Raw genomic sequence first — 18,597 nt, 5'->3', positions numbered from 1 at the left:
AGACATATAAGAATGGATAATCGATAAGTTAAATCGTTTACACAAAATGAATCGAATCGCACCTCAACTAATTGAAAAACAATCACCTAAGTTTTTTCTCTATTGTGATTTGCATCTAAGATAATGTTAAGCATTACACATATTTCGGGTACACAAGCGGACGTTTAGGGTATACGCCTCACTGAGCTAAACTCTACGCGTGAGCCTCAGGACATTTTAATAGTTTCCTACTCAAAAGCAAGCTCCAACCAAGAAATAAAATAACTTTTAAAAATACTTTGTTCAATTAAATAATTTGATAATAATAATTTTGTTGCATTTATCTAATCTAATATAATATTAGATGAATTTGTAATGGTTTCATAAATTTTCTATTTTTCAAGTTGTCATTATTTTTGACTTGTTTTGATGGTGGTGGACATTTTCACAAAATCAAAATGAAATTGGAGAAAATAAAAATATATAAATGTGCATAAAAGTCCCAAAATTTATCAAAACCCAATTTCTTACTCCAAAACAAATGTTATCATACTTTCCCTCCTCACCTCTTCTTCTTTTCCTCTCTTTGAAATTGGAGAAAATAAAAATATATAAATGTGCATAAAAGTCCCAAAATTTATTAAACCCAATTTCTTACTCCAAAACAAACGTTATCATACTTTCCCTCCTCACCTCTTCTTCTTTTTCTCTCTTTCTCTCCTTAATACAACAATTATTTTTCTCATCGTCCTTGTAGTCTCCAACGTAGAAATGTTGGAGGGGATGGCAACGAAGATAAAGATGGGTTGGGTGATGGCAGAGACATAAATTAAATAAGTTTTCACTTAGCAAATAAATTACACGATTACTCAAAAAAGATGGCATGCTAAGCGTAGATAACAAACAATGACAAAGTAAGACAATGAGATTATTTTCTTTAGTATGTCATACCAAACAAATTATTTTAATTCTGTAAATATGCTTCAATTAAATTTAAAAAAAATTATAATAAAAATAAAGAGAGAAAAACGTAAGTTTCCTTACTTTTCTGAATTATTTTTTGCGCCAGATTTCCACGTTTCTCTCCATCTTCCCACCTTCCTTGCATCTTCCCACCTTCCCCTATTCTCTCCTTTTCTTGGTGAAAAACTTTCCCTTGCAAGCTATAAATTTCCTCATGATTTCTTTTGTAGAGATGGAATTCATATCTTAGCACTAGGTCAATTTTTTTATTTATTTTTGTAGTCAGATTCTTCTATGTAAACCTTTTGTGTTCATCTACATGATTCTTGGACACAAATTTATGGTGTAGTATTTCAATTCTTTCTCTGTTCGGGTGGTACTAAAGGCATCCCTTTTGCCAATTATTTGGTATTGACTTGTTATCGATGTCGAAGATTAAATGTTTTAAGAATCCACTAAAGTCTGCTAAAGAATATGCTTCATCATCAACTACCCCAGCGCCAAGAGCCCTCCCAGATGCTTCAACAAATCACTCACAAGTTCATGAAGTCCAACAACAACAAGTAGCTCATACTCTCCCCCAACAAGAACAAGTTTCAATTCTCCCACAACAAGAACAAGCTTCAATTTTTTCGCCGCAAGAACAAGCTTCAATTCTACCTTCTAATTTAAGTGCAACATTGGTGCATCGACGTTTATCTCCAAAATATTGGAGAGTAGATACAGAAGATATATATGTCTTATGTAATTTTGACTTTAACTCATGAGTATCTTATTTTTTTTCTTTTTGATTAAGTGACTGATTTTTTCTTGTTAAAAGACTCAAAAAAGTTATCAAGCAAATTAATGTCAAGATCAATGAGGTTAATTACCTACCTGTTGGAGAGCGTATCATTGTGAATTTTGATGACTATGATGCAGCATATGGTGATGTGCAAGGATTACTCACCGGCTATTGTGGATCATTTGCAATTAATTGTAATTTATTTTCTATTAGTTTTGAGAAGTGGTCATGGCCATCAGGCATGCCTAGGAAGTACAAGGAAGACTGCTTTGGAACAATACTGAAGGTACAAGTGTTCTTACATATATATTTACTGATTTCACCAAGATTGTAGAAGACATGACAAAACTAACTTCCTTTTTATTTGAAGTGTCGTTTTCTTTTTCGGACAAATGAGTCCATTGCATACAGATATTTGTAATGCTAGTATCTCAAAGAAGTGGGCTACACATAGGCAAAGGTTATGGAATGAATATTTTGGCCCATCCAAAAGCAAAAATGAGATTATTGGTAATGTACCATCTGGTATAACTAAAGATCAATGGTCTAGTTTTGTTGCTTACCGCCTGAAACCATCAACAATAGTAAGCTTCAAATTATGTTAGTAAATTTGGTATTATCACAATTAAATAGATATGAAAATTCTAAGTTGTATTTGTTTTATCGACAGGAGCTTTGTAGAAGAAATAAAGAAATTCAGTGGAAGCAAAACAAGCCACACACTGGTGGTTCAAAAGCTAACTCAAGAAGACGATATGAACTAGTACAACATTAACTTAATAATTTTTCTTTTTATTTATTTAAATTATTTTAGGATAATATTTGTAAACTGTAATACACTCTTTCTTAATTTCTGGAAACTAGAAAAGCTCCTAGTCGTGGACAAATGTTTATTGAAACTCATAAGAGAAATAATGGATCATTTGTGAATGATGAGGCTCGAACCATAGCGGTAAGTATGACATCAGTGCATCTTTTTAATTAATTTCATTGTTACTATATAATTTTCTTCATCTCAAGTCTCATTATTTTTTTCTTGCTATTTGATATTATATGCTTGTAGGAACAAATTGAATCGCATATGACTCAGTGTAACATCAATGAGTCAGAAGTTTCCCCAGGAGATATTATTGGCAAGATGTTAGGGGCAGAGCACTCTGGAAGAGTAAGATGTATGGATATGAGAGCAGCTCCATCAAACACATTCGTAAATATCAAACGACGATGTAGCGAGTTGAGCATGTCTTCCTCTAGCTATGGTGAATCATCAACAACTTCTACCTATTTGCATAAAAAGGTTGCGCGTTTGGATTCCCAATTAGAAGTTACCCTGACTGCGTTGAAGAATCACATGATATCAAAGAAAGGAGGGATTCCTGAAGAGTTTGCTAGTTTTTTTCTCCTTAACCATAGGTAAGAAGTAAATATACTTTGTACTTCTTTCGCTAGAACATATTCTGAACAGATTAATAATATTATACTTCTTTGTGATATCAAATGAAACAGCCTCTGCCTGAGTAACTTTGTTAAAAATTAAAGTTCATGCTTGAGTTTATGATCGATTATATTCAGAGTATGGACTTAGTTCTTAATTATACAAAGGAGGGTATAGTTATTTGCCCTCTAGATGTCTCAAATTCTTTCTTTGTTTCTTTTGACTAGCTATGGAATAGGTAGTTCAAACATGTGAATGTCTTTTATTCTATGCTCTGACACAAGATAGTTTTCTGGTTTGGTATTTTTTGTACTCACCAATCAACCTTGTTAAATTGTGTGCATTTTAGAGGCTCGAGATAGGAGCTTTGTAGAAACATTACTTTGGAGATTTGTATTTTTTTTCAATTTTTTTAACTATGTCAGCCTGCAGAAGCGGAAGAGAATGAACCTATTTCACTGGTGGATGTAAGGGGCTCATCACCTGATAACAACGCAAACCTTCAATTAAATGCTTAGTGTTTTATTCGTAGACAACATAAATTCTTCATATGGCTTTGAATTTGTAATATTTGTCTAGATGTGTTTACCGTAGTTTAGTTTGATGTTCAGTCCCTACTTTAGTTTGATGTTTCAGTACTTTCATTAGTTTGATGTTTAGTACCTACTTTAATTTAATGTTTAGTACTAACATTAGTTTGATGTTTAGTACCTCTTTAGTTTGATGTTCAACACCTACATTAGTTTAATGTTTGGTACTTACATTATTTTGATGTTCAGTAATTAAATTTGTCAGAAATGCGTTCATATGGAACTAAACCTAAGCAGTTACCGCAAATCTTGATTTCTACCATTTACTTATTCTCAGTGCTCTGAGATATCATAAAGTTTCCTCTTAGCCACCATCTAAGTTGGTTCCTACGATGACTATAACTGTCCTTGCATGAAACCTACTATCCATGTTCCTTGTGAAATGTTGATCAAAATTATACAGATGAATATGTGCTACAGCAGTACATTTTACTTGTAACTTCATTGTACTTGTAGAACTACTGTCATTATTAGTTCCTATCTGTTCTATACTCGAAAAGTCAATGAGAATTCTGGTCATATTCAGATCATGTAAATTAACATAGGAACAAGTCAAGTTCAATATTTTTGGTAAGAGACATATGTCAGCAAACGTCTATTTAGGCTGCACACAAGGTTTGTAATAGGCAGGTTTCCCAAACCTCAGAGCTATTTGAAATTTATATCCCGTGCATGGATTATTGTCAATTCTCTGATGCATGTGGATGAGATATTTTTTGTATGTATGCTACTTCAGACTTGTTTTTTAGCTAACACAACGTTACAACATTGATATAAAGTACATGAATTGATATGCAAATGCAAGCTACACAATATATAAACAGTGTTGTTCATGGAGTGCCATCACATATGCAAACTCCTAAACCATTGAGTGGTTTCGCTCAGCATCTTAAAGGAAACCAGGGACAGTTTCGTGGAAATCTCTTAGGAAAGTGTGTTGAGTATACTGGCCGAACTGTTGTATCTCCTGATCTAAATTTAAGAATTACAGAGGTCTGGTATGGAATGTTTAATCTCTATTAATCATTTAATTTCACTATGAGGGGAGAATCACAAATACATATCCAGGTTGCCATTCCAATTCTGATGGCTTGAGATGAATGCAGCCCTTATAATGTTGATGGTGACGAGATGAATACGCATGTGCCACAAACAGAAGACGCGAGGACAGAGCTCTTATGTTAATGGGGGTAAATTTACTCCTTCCTTCCATCTTTACTTGACATGTGGATAACAAGTAAAGCGCTAGTGTTTTGAGTTAGCTAAACAAGCCTTTGAATTAATAGTAACGGTTAAAAGAGAACTCCGGTTGAGAAAGACCGCATCCTAGTTCATTGTGAGGGTAAACATTTGACGCATTGGGAAAATGTCAACCTTTTGGGGGTGGACTATTACAGAAATATGATCAATGCAATCCAACTGATACAAAATCTTTCTCGACTAATATTTTCACTTGTATTCAAATTTAAAAGAAGTAATTTGTAACTGATATTGATTCGCAACCAGTTTTCCTTCCTGGATCATCGGTGGTATGTAACTGATATTGATTTAACTTTCTACTCTTTCCAAAGCGAGGGAACTTTCGTTTTTCCCCTTACTCTTCCTTTTTGTGATTGGTACTCTTCTTTCTTGTTAGGGATATTTTTCCTTTTCTCTTTTCTACTCTTTCTCTTTTGTGATCGATACTCTCCTTTCCTGTTAGGGATACAGTATAGATTTGCTTGTTCCACTGTCAATAGTGTTGTCTGTCTGAAACTGGCAGTAATAATAGGAGTAAAGAAAGTAGAAAATGTGATACAATTTCATTAAATAGAGCTATGCAAGTTGTAGATACCAACAAAGCAACAAAGAAGGAACATGCTAAAATAATAGCCATAAAATAAAGAAATGCAGAATCGAATAAGAAAGATGTTTCGTATAATAGTACCAAGCAATTGGAGATCAGCAGTAGCAATATAGCAGTCTTAACGATGCAGGTAGATGTGATGGCAATAAAAAATGAAGAGTATAGAGAAAAAAGAGGGAATAAGGAAAAGAAAATACCCATTAACATGCAGTCTCATAAAATCCAAATAGCTCTTGCACAAGAAAATTATCATGAAGCACTCCAAATTGATGAATTAGAATACAAGGGTACAGATGAGTCTACAACAAATAAATCAAAAGTTTTCAATTCACCTAGTGTAGGAAAAACATTGTTACTTGCTCATGGATCTAAAACTAGTTTGATGATTAGCAAGGACATTAATATGGCAATGACAACAAAGAGGAATTCCCCTAATAGTGCATTGAATGATTTGGTTTCTCACCAAATAACTAAAGATATAGAGAAAGAGAAGATACAACAGAAACATAAATAGAGGGTAAAAAAGAAAGTGATAATCAGGAAAATCTCAATCAGGTAATGAAAGTGACACAACCCGAATCAGGGCTTTGTCGTAAAGCCAATCCCAAGCCCAACCAGGATAGAGAACCGCCCCCGTAACCCAACCCAACCACCAAACGCATACCTTGAGTCGGCTGAAGTTCGAACATATAACAAGATAGCGTATCAAACCATGTGGTAACTTTAGGATAAGTCTATATCCGAGACCAACCCAACCAATTTCAACCACCCAATAACCTACCAAACCAATGCGGAAACCATAAACCAATACATAATAATTAACCAATGTATGTATGTACATATAACAAAAAAATTCATACCATACCCAAGTCCACAGTTGTCCATACAAAGCCTCTAGACTGACCAAAGAGTACGTAGTCGGGACATGCCCCCAACCATAGTCAAAACCAAAGTCTATGAAAGACGAGAAATATGTAAAGTAAACCATGACATAAAATAAATTTCTTCCAAAATATGGAAGCTCACCACTTCAATCCAATATTGACTGTCCCTGAATCCGATCACTAAGCAGGAAAAGTAGAATGGTTGGTTCCTGAATAGCATGGGTAAACAGCCGTCCGAAGATGGGTTAGTGGGTGAACACTAGCATGCACTCAGGATAAGGATAAGATAATGTCATTTACAAATCCAAGTAAAACCATACATAATGCATACAACCATACATATATATATAACCATGCTGGGAAAGGGAACCAAGTGATTCATGCATTACCTTTACCTGGCTTGTGTAGCTTTGCTGTCCTAAACCACCCACGAGCTATATGGGTTCAGCTTCCCCTAGTTAAAGAGCCCCCCTACATGTAACCATATGACTAGGGAAGAAAACCTGGGATGACTAGTAAATCCCACAAAATAGAGTGTGACATCATGCACACAGTCACCAAGACCAAACCTCACATTAGTAAATATGAGTTACCAATTTTGGTCCCCCCCGGGACCCTACCTTCCACATCTTTGCTACACATCCTGCCATTATTTCCCAATTAAAACCATTCAATAAACCAACCAACCCATTTACCATTTATTAACCAAGGCCATTTAGTGGTGGTATCGTCATACCGACCATACAACTATATGTAGGCTTAAGGGGATGTCCAAGTGCCCTTCCATTTACCATATTAAAACACTTGGGGGATTCTTTGTACCCCCAGCATAACCATTTTCATAGCCACCAAGGCTTTACTATTTAATTATTCCAAACCATGTACACCATTTAAAACTATTTCCAAACTATTTTAGACCATGCCAAACATTTAAAGCATTTATATCATTTAAACCATTTAAACCATGCAAAACCATCCAAATCCATTTAAGGTTCCATTACAAAACCAAACCATGTAAGATTTCCAATGAAAGTTCAATCATAGAGTGAAAACATTCTTTGAGGCATTTTATCAAACATGTTGAGGGCATACCTATACCAAGACCAAAACCAATGAATAAACCACCATAATTAGGGTTACTCAAAATCTATTTGTTAAACCATAACCAACCAATAACCACATATGCAAACCATTACCAAGAACATGTAAATACATAGTTTAAACTAATACCAAAACCGTATGCATCAAGACCCTCAACATATATTTTGAAAACCACCATTCATGATCCATAAATCAATGTTTAAAACACAATACATATGCCTTTAGTTGGAATTAACAATGCCTTTCATAACCATTTCCTATAACAACAACCTTACCTTACTTTCCAAAGCCTTAACTCTAGCAGTCACCCTAGACTCTCCCCCACTTAGGGACTTTTACATTCCCTATTTCACAACATCACTATGCTCTCCAATGCCACTGCCATCCTAACATAAGAAAAATCATTTAAGGAACCGAGTTATAAGAATTACCCATGCCACACAAGGCAAGACAAAGACCTACGAAATAAGAAACGGCACCATAGGCACGAAGTACTTCATAATAACCACCTAAACCATAAAGAAGAACCATCCTGACACAATCATACCAAAAAGGATTCCTTAAGGCTAGAAACCAAAAGAAACACAACCACATATACCATGAGTAATGTAATGTAAGTCAAAACTCATATTTAGGGAACAGGGTAAATACCAAACACAAACCTTAGGCATAAGTACTATAAGAATGCACGCAAAACCAGTAGAGTACTCTCTCAACCGAAATGGAAAAGTATCACTAGAATATGCGACCCGACCTTTCCTTAAGTCCACCACTAAAAGAGAATGCTAGATTAACCATAAACCTCCATCCTATTGCACCAACAAACATAATTTTCCGCTCTAATGGGTATCACCAAAGACGTACACCAGGGACGTTTGGCTCACCCATACCCAAACCTTATTCATCCCAATACTACCTAAAGACCAACATAGACATGCAAACACCATTAGACCAAATTGACTACAAGATTTTCAATTTAAATCAAAACTATTTAAAATCAAACCATGGCCACCAAGGCCTTTCAATAATCATTTGAATACAACCGAAACCTAATCCATGCTTTCTTAACCAAACCCAGTGAGTCCAAAACCAAAGGAAAATTTGCAATGGTCCTATTCCAGAGTGTTTTAGAAAGATATTGGATTATCACCACATGCCATTACAAAAGGTAAAAAGAGTAGGTTTAAGTCTGACAATCCTACAAGAACTAGTGCAAGGAGAGGGGCTAACTATTTAATCAATAAAGTTAAAAGCACTTTTTAGAACATTAGATTTGTCAAATCATAGCCTGTATTTCATAGAGTTCTAATGATCCATAGGCATCAAAACTTTATTTTTATTGCTTTGATGGAACAATTCTAAGAGTCTAGGCACATACAGAAATACAAAAGAATATTAGGCATAAATTATGCAAATTATAGTGTGAATGGGAAATTTTGGATTTTTGTTCAAAATCACATAAAGGTGAACATTCTAGCAAACTCTAAATAGCAGCTCATATCTTAGTTGATTTTTAAGATGGCTCTCAGATGGTAGCTATAGTTGTCTATGCTAAATGTGATAAGATTGAGAGACTAGCTCTGTGGGATGATATTTACTCTATGTATCACAATATTAGAGTTTCATGGATGGTTGGAGGGGACTTTAATGTTATCATAAATAAAGAGAAGGAGATTGGAGGACTCTCTGTATATCCTAATGAATATAAGGATTTTGCCTTTTGTATAAATTCCTGTGACATAGCTGATATTATGTTTAAATGGAGTCCATTCACTTAGTGGAATGGTAGGGCTGATGAACAATGTATTTTCAAGAGATTAGACAAAATAGTTATCAACCAAGAGTTCCTGGGAGGTATGGGTTGTGTTGAGATAGAGCACTCAGACAGAACAGGGTCAGATCATGCTCCTTTATTGTTAGTGTGTGGTGATCAGAATCAGGAATTTTACAAAATTTTTACGTTTTTGAAATTTTGGACTAAAAAATATGGATTCAAAGATGTGGTAATGAAGAATTGGATTCCATCAGATTCACCAGTTTGTGATGATCTATTTATTATGTTGAAGCAAAAAATTAAGAAGACCAAGATGGCACTAACCAAATAGAGCAGAGTTATGCTTGGAGATATTTTCAAGAAGTTGAAAATCAAGGAATACATTGTAAGAGTTAAGGGGGAACTATTTGAAGAAAACGCTAGTAATATAACAGAATTTTCTTGCAAAGGGCACGGGCTAAGTTGAGGCAATATTTATATTATGAGAAGAATATTGGAGACAAAAAGCTAGCATGCAGTAGTTCTCTGAGGGGGATAGGAATACCAATTTTTTTCACAATTTGGTTGATAGTAGAAGGAAAAGATTAGAGATCAATAAAATTTAAGGTATTTCTCAAGTGGTTGAGGAAGCAATTAACTTTTACCAACATCACAAATGCTAGTGTTCCTAAATTGATCATAGAGGAAGAGAATGAGAGTTTAAAAAAGAACCCAAATTTTGAAGAAGTTAAAAGCATGGCATTTGAGTTGAATGGGGACAGTGACTGTGGTCTAAATGGATTCACTTCATTGGATACTTTTTCCAATTTTTCTGGGATGTTGTTGGAGATAATATTGTGAAGGTAGTTTAGGCCTTCTTTGATAGAAGGACACTACCTAAATCTATTACTCATACCATTCTGGTCTTACTGCCAAAGAAAGAGAAGGTTCTGACTTTCTCTAACTTAAGACCTGTAAGTTTGAGTAACTTTATCAATAAGATCATTTCTAGCATCATTCATGACAGGATTGAAGGAGTTCTACCTAAGCTTATTTCCCAAAATTAGTCTGGTTTTGTTAAGGGAAGAAGCTCACTAAAAATGTGCTGCCATCCCAAGAAATCATTACTAATATTAGGAAAAGGAGAAAGAATACAAATGTGGTAATTAAGTTTGACATAGACAAAGTTTATGATAGAGTTAAGTAGAGATTTTTAATCAAAGTGTTAGAGAAGATGGGTTTCTCTAATTGTTTTACTAATATGGTTTGGAGACCGGTGGCCAAAAATTGGTACTCTGTTCTTATAAATGACAACCACATTGATCTTTTCACTCCTCAAGAGAGGTGAAGCATAGGGATCCTCTTTCCCTACTTTTGTTTATTATTGTTGCTGAAGTATTGAACAAAGCACTTAACAGTTTGTTTACTTATAGTGGTTTCAGGGTTTTTCGCCTTCCTAAATGGAGTGAACAAATTAATCAAATTACTTATGTAGATGATACTATCATCTTTGCTTCTGCTGACAAATTCTCTTTGAAGTTAATCATGTAGATTTTTGTGAAGTATGAAAATCCATCTGGGAAGAAGATTAACGAGGAGAAATGCATTTTTTCTACACAACAACATTGCACACACTTTTTTTCAATTGGTGGAAGAATGTTGTAACGCCCCGCATTTTGGGCTACAATATAGACCATGATTCTGATTCGTTGATAATCTCGAAGCTATAAATCCTATACCAATATGGAATGTTAATTATTTGCATAGTATATGAATCCATTCAAGCTTGAATTTAGACCATAGAGGTCCTTTGACTCAAGGACGAGTTGAAAAACTACTTCGATCGATTAAGTTTAAGTGGATATTATAATTTGTGTCAACTTCTATCGACCATGAATCTTTGTATATGTTGAATTAGAGAGTCTAATATGTGTAAAATGATAGGCTTTCGAGTTATCTTTCCAACGATACCAATATTGCTAAAATCCGGCACTCAAGCAAGAAGTTATAGCTTTTCAAAGTAGAATGCATCGCCTAACCAATCGCACATGGCCACTGGAAAGCATATGCGAGATATCATATGCGGTGCCTATGTAAATATAGGCGATAGCATATGCGGTGCCTATGTAAATATAGGCGATAGCATATGTGGCGCCTATGCAAATATAGGCGATATCATATGCGGCGCCTATGTAATGGTTTCAAGTGACTTAAACACTCCATTTTTGGGGCAAAATAGTCCTCTTCCCATCCTTATTCAGCATAAACACAAAATTCAGTCCCCAATTCTCCAAAATACATCCACATTCATCTAAAAATTCTCAAGAACGCTCCCAAGGGTTTCAAACTAAAAACCCAAATAAATCAAGATTCAACCGTAGGTTTTCAAAATTGATTAGAGATTTGGAATCCCCAATCCACAGGCTTCAAGAACCACCCATTATTTTTCGAAATAGAGGTACGCAGGGTTTTCCTAAATTCTCATGGGCATAGAAAAATCATGTTTTAGAATGGGGTTTTTGAATCTATGTATATATTCATGTATTAAATGTTTTAACATCATTGTTTTGGTATTTTGAACTTCCCTAAAGTGATTTGAGAATATGAATGTATGAAATCATGTATTAAAGAATGAATTCTTGTTGAGAGCATGATTTTTGGTGAATTCCCTCTTATTATGAATTTTTCAGATTTCTCATAGCATATGAATTGTTTTACAATGCATCCTTGAAAAACACTATATGAAATGATTGAACTCTTGTTATGATTTAAAGGTGGTTTTAAATTATTAAGGAGGGAATCTAGCATGAATGTTTAATATTCATAATGCATGTAATGAAAGAGTGCATAGATTTGCTAAAGGCACTAGACCACCATATGTTAATGAAGTTTTTGCATGATTTTGACTTGAGTTTCGAAATGCGAAATCTTCTATATCAGTTGCATGTTTTGGTGATGTAAATTATGCTTTAAATGAAAGATTTAGCTTAATGTATTATGGCTCAGAAATCATGACTTGCAAGTCTTGGTATGACGATACCAATTCAGACCAATGTCATATCAGACTCAGACTAATAAACATTTCAGACTATCATAATTTTAGACAATCAGAATATTGCATGTACAGAAAAGGTTAAAAATGGGCATACAGAGATGTTAGGTGGTTCCTTGAAGAGGGCTTGAGTTCAAGCAACTCATTTCCTAACATTGTGGTTTGCCGACCCAGGTATATTATTATACGCTGATTTAAGTGTCGTATGGCATATCAAATTCAGGAACTCCAACCCTTGCGGCATACTCAGGTTGGAGGCTTCCCCGCCGAGTCAATGGCGGATTTCATATCGCCCGTGGAATATCAGACTTGTAGGGGATACCACCTAACTCAGAAGTAATACACAGATCAGAGTTTAAGATTTACAGATATGTTACATGTTTTCAGAAGATGCCCATGTGTTTTCTGAAACTATTTTATGCATAATGTTTGATGAAAATTTGCTCTCACGTATTATATATATATATATATGTTCAATTACTCTATTTTGGATTGCTTCGCGTGCCAGTACAATTGTGCTGACCCCCCCTTCCTCCCAGGTACTGAGGCACAGTCTAGGGGTCCAGATCCTCAGTAGAGTCTACAGATAGGGTTGTCTCAGAGTTCAATTGGTGAGCCTTCTTTGCTTTGGAAGGCCTAGTCATTTAAGTATTTATTTCAGTATGTTTTTTGGTTTGCTGGGGGCCTTGTCCCAGTTATTCAGATAGTATGTCAGTAGAGATTCGCAGATTATTGCAGATGTTTATTAAATATTATTGGGCATGTTTTCAGGCCCTTAACTATTTTAAATTGTTGACCATGTTTTCGTATTATTGTGTCTAATCCATATTACTTTGATCATATGAATTATGTGCATGATTACAAGATAGACAGAGGGCGTTCCAGATCTTCGGGTTTGGGAATACTCGTCACGGCCAGGACCCCGGTTCGGATTGTGACAAAATGTACTGGCTTTTCTAAGGGCAAATTTCCTTTAACCTATATAGGGTGCCCAATTGGACATGGTAGGAAGAGGAATATTCACCTCACAAAATTATTGAGGAAAGTTCAAAATAAACTTCGGCTATGGAAAGGTAAATTATTATTTTTCGGAGGAAAAGTTGTGTTGATTAATAATGTTTTATAGGGCATTCCAATTTATCAGTTATCTGCTCTTATGCCTCCAAAGTATGCGATTCATGATCTTTATAAATTATTTGCTAAATTTTTATGAAATTCAAAAAAGGTAGGTGTTAGGGTTTTTGTCCTGATTTTCTTACTATATTTAAGTTTTACTTTTTCTTAAAAGGAAAATAAAAGTTACCATAATTGCTTTTACTTTTTCTGAAAGAAAAAATATAATTCCTTTTCCATATTTGGCTAACCTCTTTCTTGGAAGAAAAGTTTTGAAACTCTATAAATAGAAGAGCCCCTTCTCATACCATAACACAATAGCATTCACAATGTAGTCTTTAAAGAGTCTTTGTTTAGGGGGAGATTTCTCCCAATAAGTTTTAGGATTTTCAATTTTTTTAATATGTAGGCCATTTGGCCAAACCATATCCAATAATATATTTTTAGTTTAATTTTTCATGTGTCGTCTGATTTATCGTCTTATGATTTGCAAACTAAAAGCTTCCGCATGACGCCCTCTCAATTTCGAACCCAACAAGTGGTATCAGAGACAATGGTTAAAACATTAATCAAAGTTGCAACAAATTTGATGATAATGAAGATATATGTCCAAAAGCTACATGTGGAGATACTTATCAATCATATTTTCAACAATCCTGTTGTCACATATTTGAAAATAAAGCTCACTTTGAACCCTATAAAAGGGCTCCAATATTTTTAACCCGAAAAGGGCTAATATATTTTTTAACCCCCAAAACTCCATTTTTAAACCTGCCAAACAGCAGTGATATATGAAGAATATATATACAGAACGAAGATCATGCATAAGAAGAAGGAGGATCAAGAGTATTTTGAAGAAAATCAAGCCAAAAAGGGGAGATTTGTTAGGGTTTTTGCCCTGATTTTCTTACTATATTTAAGTTTTAATTTTTCTTAGGAGGAAAATAAAAGTTACCATAATTACTTATACTTTTTCTGAAAGAAAAAATACAATTCCTTTTCCATATTTGGCTAACCTTTTTCTTGGAGGAAAGATTTTGGAACTCTATAAATAGAAGAGCCCCTTCTCATACCATAACACAATAGCATCCACAATATAGTCTTTAAAGAGTCTTTGTTTAGGGGGAGATTTCTCTCAATAAGTTTTAGGATTTTCAATTTTATTTTTAATATGTAAGCCGTTTGGCCAAACCATATCCAATAATATATTTTTAGTTTAATTTTTCATGTGTCGTCTGATTTACCGTCATATGGTTTGCAAACTAAAAGCTTCCGCATGACGACCTCTCGATTTCGAACCCAATAGTAGGTAGGGATAAACACTAGGTTTTATGGGTTGATACCTACTTACCAAAAGAGGAAGGTGGTCTTAGGTTTCGATCTCTGTTTGATGTATTTAAATCCTTATTTACAATAATGTGGTGGAATTTTAGAACACAAAAGACTATGTGGACTAATTTTATCAAGTACTGTAAGAGGCATAGACCTCAAGTTATTGAATGGAGAGGGGGTTCTCAAACATAGAAATACATATTACTAGCTAGATATTATTTTGATAAAGAGATTTGGTGGGAACCTAAATATCGCCATGCTAGTATCTATTTGATAATTGGACCCAAAAAGGAGCTCTACATTACTACTTACCCATAGATTACATTGATAATGGAGAGCTAGAAGATGTACATTAACTGATGGATCATAATGGATGGAAAGTGAATCTACTAAGGAAATTTTCCCTAAAAATTTGTGTGATCATGTTGTGAATAAGCTTAGAACAACAGAAAGGTCTGAAGATTGAGATAAGTCACGGTGGATGCCTCAAAATTCTAGAAAATTGACTGTTGATAGTGCTTAGGACATTATAAGACAATCTGGTGTTGTTCATAGAGATCTCAGATTTGTATGGAAAAAAGGAATACCTTTTAAAATATCCTTTTTCTTTTAGAGATGATGGAAGAAAAGATTTCCTATTGGGGACTTTCTGGTTGATACAGAGATGGAAGAAGTTATTGATTGCCTATGTTGTGAAATACTAGTGCATGAACCATATGAACATTTGTTTGCGCAATGTTTAGCAGCTAATAAATTGTGGATTGGTTTTGTAGCAGCTGCTGGAATTCAAGGTCTATTTATCCATCTACAAATGGTGGATTACCAAGGGTTGTTCTAAGCTCAGACCATTATTTATTTCTATCCCTTCTTTTATATTATGGCAAGTATGGAAGAGGAGAAATACTATTAAGCATAGAGGTAAGATGTCAATTCATGGCATGAAACTTGAGGTGAATAGGAATGTCTATTTTTTTGCTAATATAAGGTATGCCTGGCTGAGAAATTCACCTAGTAGTTCGCCTATTATAGTTATGATGCTTGAAGCTTATAAACCTCATATTCAGGACACTGTGGTGAGATGGAAGCCCCCTATTAATGGTTTTGTCAAGTGTAATTTACATGGAGCTTGTACAGGTAATCTTGTCCCTAATGGAGGTGCTTTTTGTATAAGAGATACTGCAGGTGATTTCATTTATGTTAGTTCTTTCGAGTGTGGATTGTAAATAGCCTGGAGGTAGAAGTGTGAGCTTTCAAAAGGGGTTTGGAATACTGTGTCAGTAGAATTTTACCGCATGTAGTCATAAAAACTGATTCACTTATATTAAAGACGATCCTTGATGGAATCTGGGAAGTTCCTTGGAAAATTGCAAATGATATTCAGAGAATTAAAGGGTTGATGAGTCAATTCCAAGTGGAGGTGGTGCATAAACTCAGGGAAGGGAACAAGATGGAAGACTTTTTTGATAACGAATTTTTCGTTTTTGCAGCTTACCAAAATAAAGAATATACATCTTTGCAAGATATTACAACAGAAGGAAAGCAATCTTTGAGTTGAACAAGCAACAAATACCCACATTAAAGATTGTCAAATGTCAAAACAAAAATTTTCATACATGAATGCAATCAAGGCAAGCTACAGAATAGATTTAAGATAACACAGTTCAACCAACATATAGTAGATCTGGATTAGTGAAAAACAACAGACCACATGAAAATTACCAGAAGAATTGATTCTTGTTAAGGTTCGACAAGATACTTTAGTGGTTAACTTCAGGACAAAGACATGCAACATGGTTCATTTCAAGATCTGGAATAATTTTAACACCTTACCTTTACTGTGGTTACTCAAATCAGCTGAATTTCGTACCTTTAGTCAGTGATATCAGCGCCCTATTGAGCTTAATCTGGCAAAGAAATGGTTTAGTCTATTTAGTTTCCACAAATTATAGGTAATCGAAGGGTCGAGGTACGAATACTTCTTACTACTTGAGATTAACCAACCAGCTCCAATATAAGAAGAGTTGAAGAACTCTTCCAATGGTTTGATCACATAGCATTGTGAGATGGTTGTAAATGCCCGAAATAAAATCAGCCATGACTCAGCTTTTGACTGCCTCTGACTTGGTTTCCTTAATTCAGGTAGTTCTTTTGTACACCTGACTGGTCATCAAAGCAGCCGTAAATTGCTTGTATCTATGAAGAAAATGAAAAATGTCGACATAGGGATGGCAATGGTGCGGTGCGGGTTTTTACTAAATTCGCAAGTTTTAAAATTGCAGCGCACTGCACCGCATGATATTTAAACCCGCATAAACTCACCCCACTAACTAAACTGCACCGCACCGCCCCATATTTTTATTTTTTTCCTTTTTTTTTTGAAAAATTTGTAACTCTATTGAAAATCATAATATTTTCAAATTTACAACTAGAAAATAATAACTAATTTCTATTATAGCACTTTTCACTAAAAAATTATCAAAAAGTATAATGTGTATAAGTAATGATCAAATATCATATTTTTATTCAAATGAATAGAGATGTTAAAAAAGCTACTATAAAATTATTTATTTGTAGTGTTATGAATGTAATTTTAAGTATCATAAAATTTAAGTAAAGAACACATATAATTTTAGGTATATTCATGAGAACAATATTAATTTTTAACTTTTTTGTTATTTTAAACCCGCATATACCCGCAACCCGCACCGCACCGCACCATTTAAAAAAATTACTTTAACCCGCACCGCACTACATAACTTAAAACTCACACCAAACCGCATAGTTTAAAATCCGCACCGCACCCCACCCGCACCACCCCATTGCCATCCCTATGTCGACATGTTCTAGAAAATTCTTAGCTTATTTCCTTATTTCCTTTTCAATTTTGTTTTGTTTTTTATTGATTGCCAAATTAGATTTGGGCTTTACCAAATTGGGTTTTGATATATTAATAGTTCTTTTACTAATAAAAAGCCCCTCTAGGCCTTTTCACTTAAGAAAGAAAGGGAAATTTTCAGAAATAATAACTATAGAGCCTTAATTGCAACTTTTATAGCAACAGTTTCATAATTATGAAAAATAACAAATTTTATTTTGTATTTAAGTAAATTGTTGTTATACAAATACACATACAATAAGATTTACTACCTTTATTTTACTCAAATTAGTTGGGTAAAATAAGGAATAATGATCTCATCTAATTAAATTCTCATAAATTACTCTTATTTATATTAGTAAATTTTTTTTCAAATCAAACTCAAATATGAAGATTATTATTTCCATGATGTTCAAAACATCATTCTCTTATATCTCTAACTATTTTTCTTGTTAGTTTTTTCATTTTTTAATCTTTTTTTTAATTTTAATTTCTTTTTCTTTTTCTTTTCCATTTTTTTCTTTCCACTTTATTTTCTCTCTTCCACTTCTCTTCTTTTTTTTCCTTTGAGAAAATACCTAATTACCCCTAAATTCAAAAAGGTTATGACACACCTCAACTTAAAGGGGATCATATTACCCATCAACTAATTAAAAGTGTAATTTTGACAGTGCTTATGTGGCACATACGTAACACACACGAGTGCCTACGTAGATACTTTAATGTGTTGTGCCATGTATGTGTTACGTAGGCACTAAGAGTGTCAAAATTATACTTTTAAATAGTTCAGGGGTAATAGGACCCTCTTTAAGTTAAGGTGTGTCATAGCCTTTTTGGGTATAGTTCAGGGGGTAATTGGGTATTATCTCTTTTTTTTCGCTTTTTTATTT

General features: G+C 34.2%; 1 protein-coding gene and 1 long non-coding RNA gene across 5 annotated transcripts; one reads left to right on the top strand and one right to left on the bottom strand.

The window, feature by feature from the left end:
- Window positions 1-1,175: 1,175 nt before the first annotated feature.
- Window positions 1,176-3,868, top strand: LOC107872448. Of its 2 annotated transcripts, XR_007055757.1 has the most exons (7): window positions 1,176-1,686; window positions 1,763-2,012; window positions 2,097-2,310; window positions 2,397-2,489; window positions 2,591-2,678; window positions 2,790-3,139; window positions 3,587-3,868. XR_007055757.1 is itself a non-coding variant. In XM_047413037.1 (2 exons), the coding sequence occupies exons 1-2, from the start codon at window positions 1,368-1,370 to the stop codon at window positions 1,840-1,842; spliced, it is 399 nt and encodes a 132-aa protein (XP_047268993.1). In that variant the 5' UTR covers window positions 1,183-1,367; the 3' UTR covers window positions 1,843-2,089. The 2 variants fall into 2 exon arrangements, 1 of the variants encoding a protein (XP_047268993.1); XM_047413037.1 differs by lacking the exons at window positions 2,097-2,310; window positions 2,397-2,489; window positions 2,591-2,678; window positions 2,790-3,139; window positions 3,587-3,868 and having other exon boundaries at window positions 1,183-1,686; window positions 1,763-2,089.
- Window positions 3,869-5,009: 1,141 nt separating this feature from the next.
- LOC107870709 lies at window positions 5,010-17,085 on the bottom strand. Of its 3 annotated transcripts, XR_001674289.2 has the most exons (3): window positions 16,816-17,085; window positions 16,663-16,736; window positions 5,010-5,506 (listed from the first exon to the last, which is right to left on the bottom strand). It is a non-coding gene; the product is annotated as an uncharacterized LOC107870709 (long non-coding RNA). The 3 variants fall into 3 exon arrangements; XR_007055759.1 differs by having other exon boundaries at window positions 5,010-5,896; window positions 16,663-17,085; XR_007055758.1 differs by having other exon boundaries at window positions 16,663-17,085.
- Between the last annotated feature and the right edge of the window lie 1,512 nt (window positions 17,086-18,597).

This window comes from Capsicum annuum, chromosome 5 (genome assembly GCF_002878395.1).
Source record: "Capsicum annuum cultivar UCD-10X-F1 chromosome 5, UCD10Xv1.1, whole genome shotgun sequence".
In the NCBI taxonomy this organism is placed as follows: Eukaryota; Viridiplantae; Streptophyta; class Magnoliopsida; order Solanales; family Solanaceae; genus Capsicum; species Capsicum annuum.
This window is presented reverse-complemented; position numbering and strand designations above follow the sequence as displayed.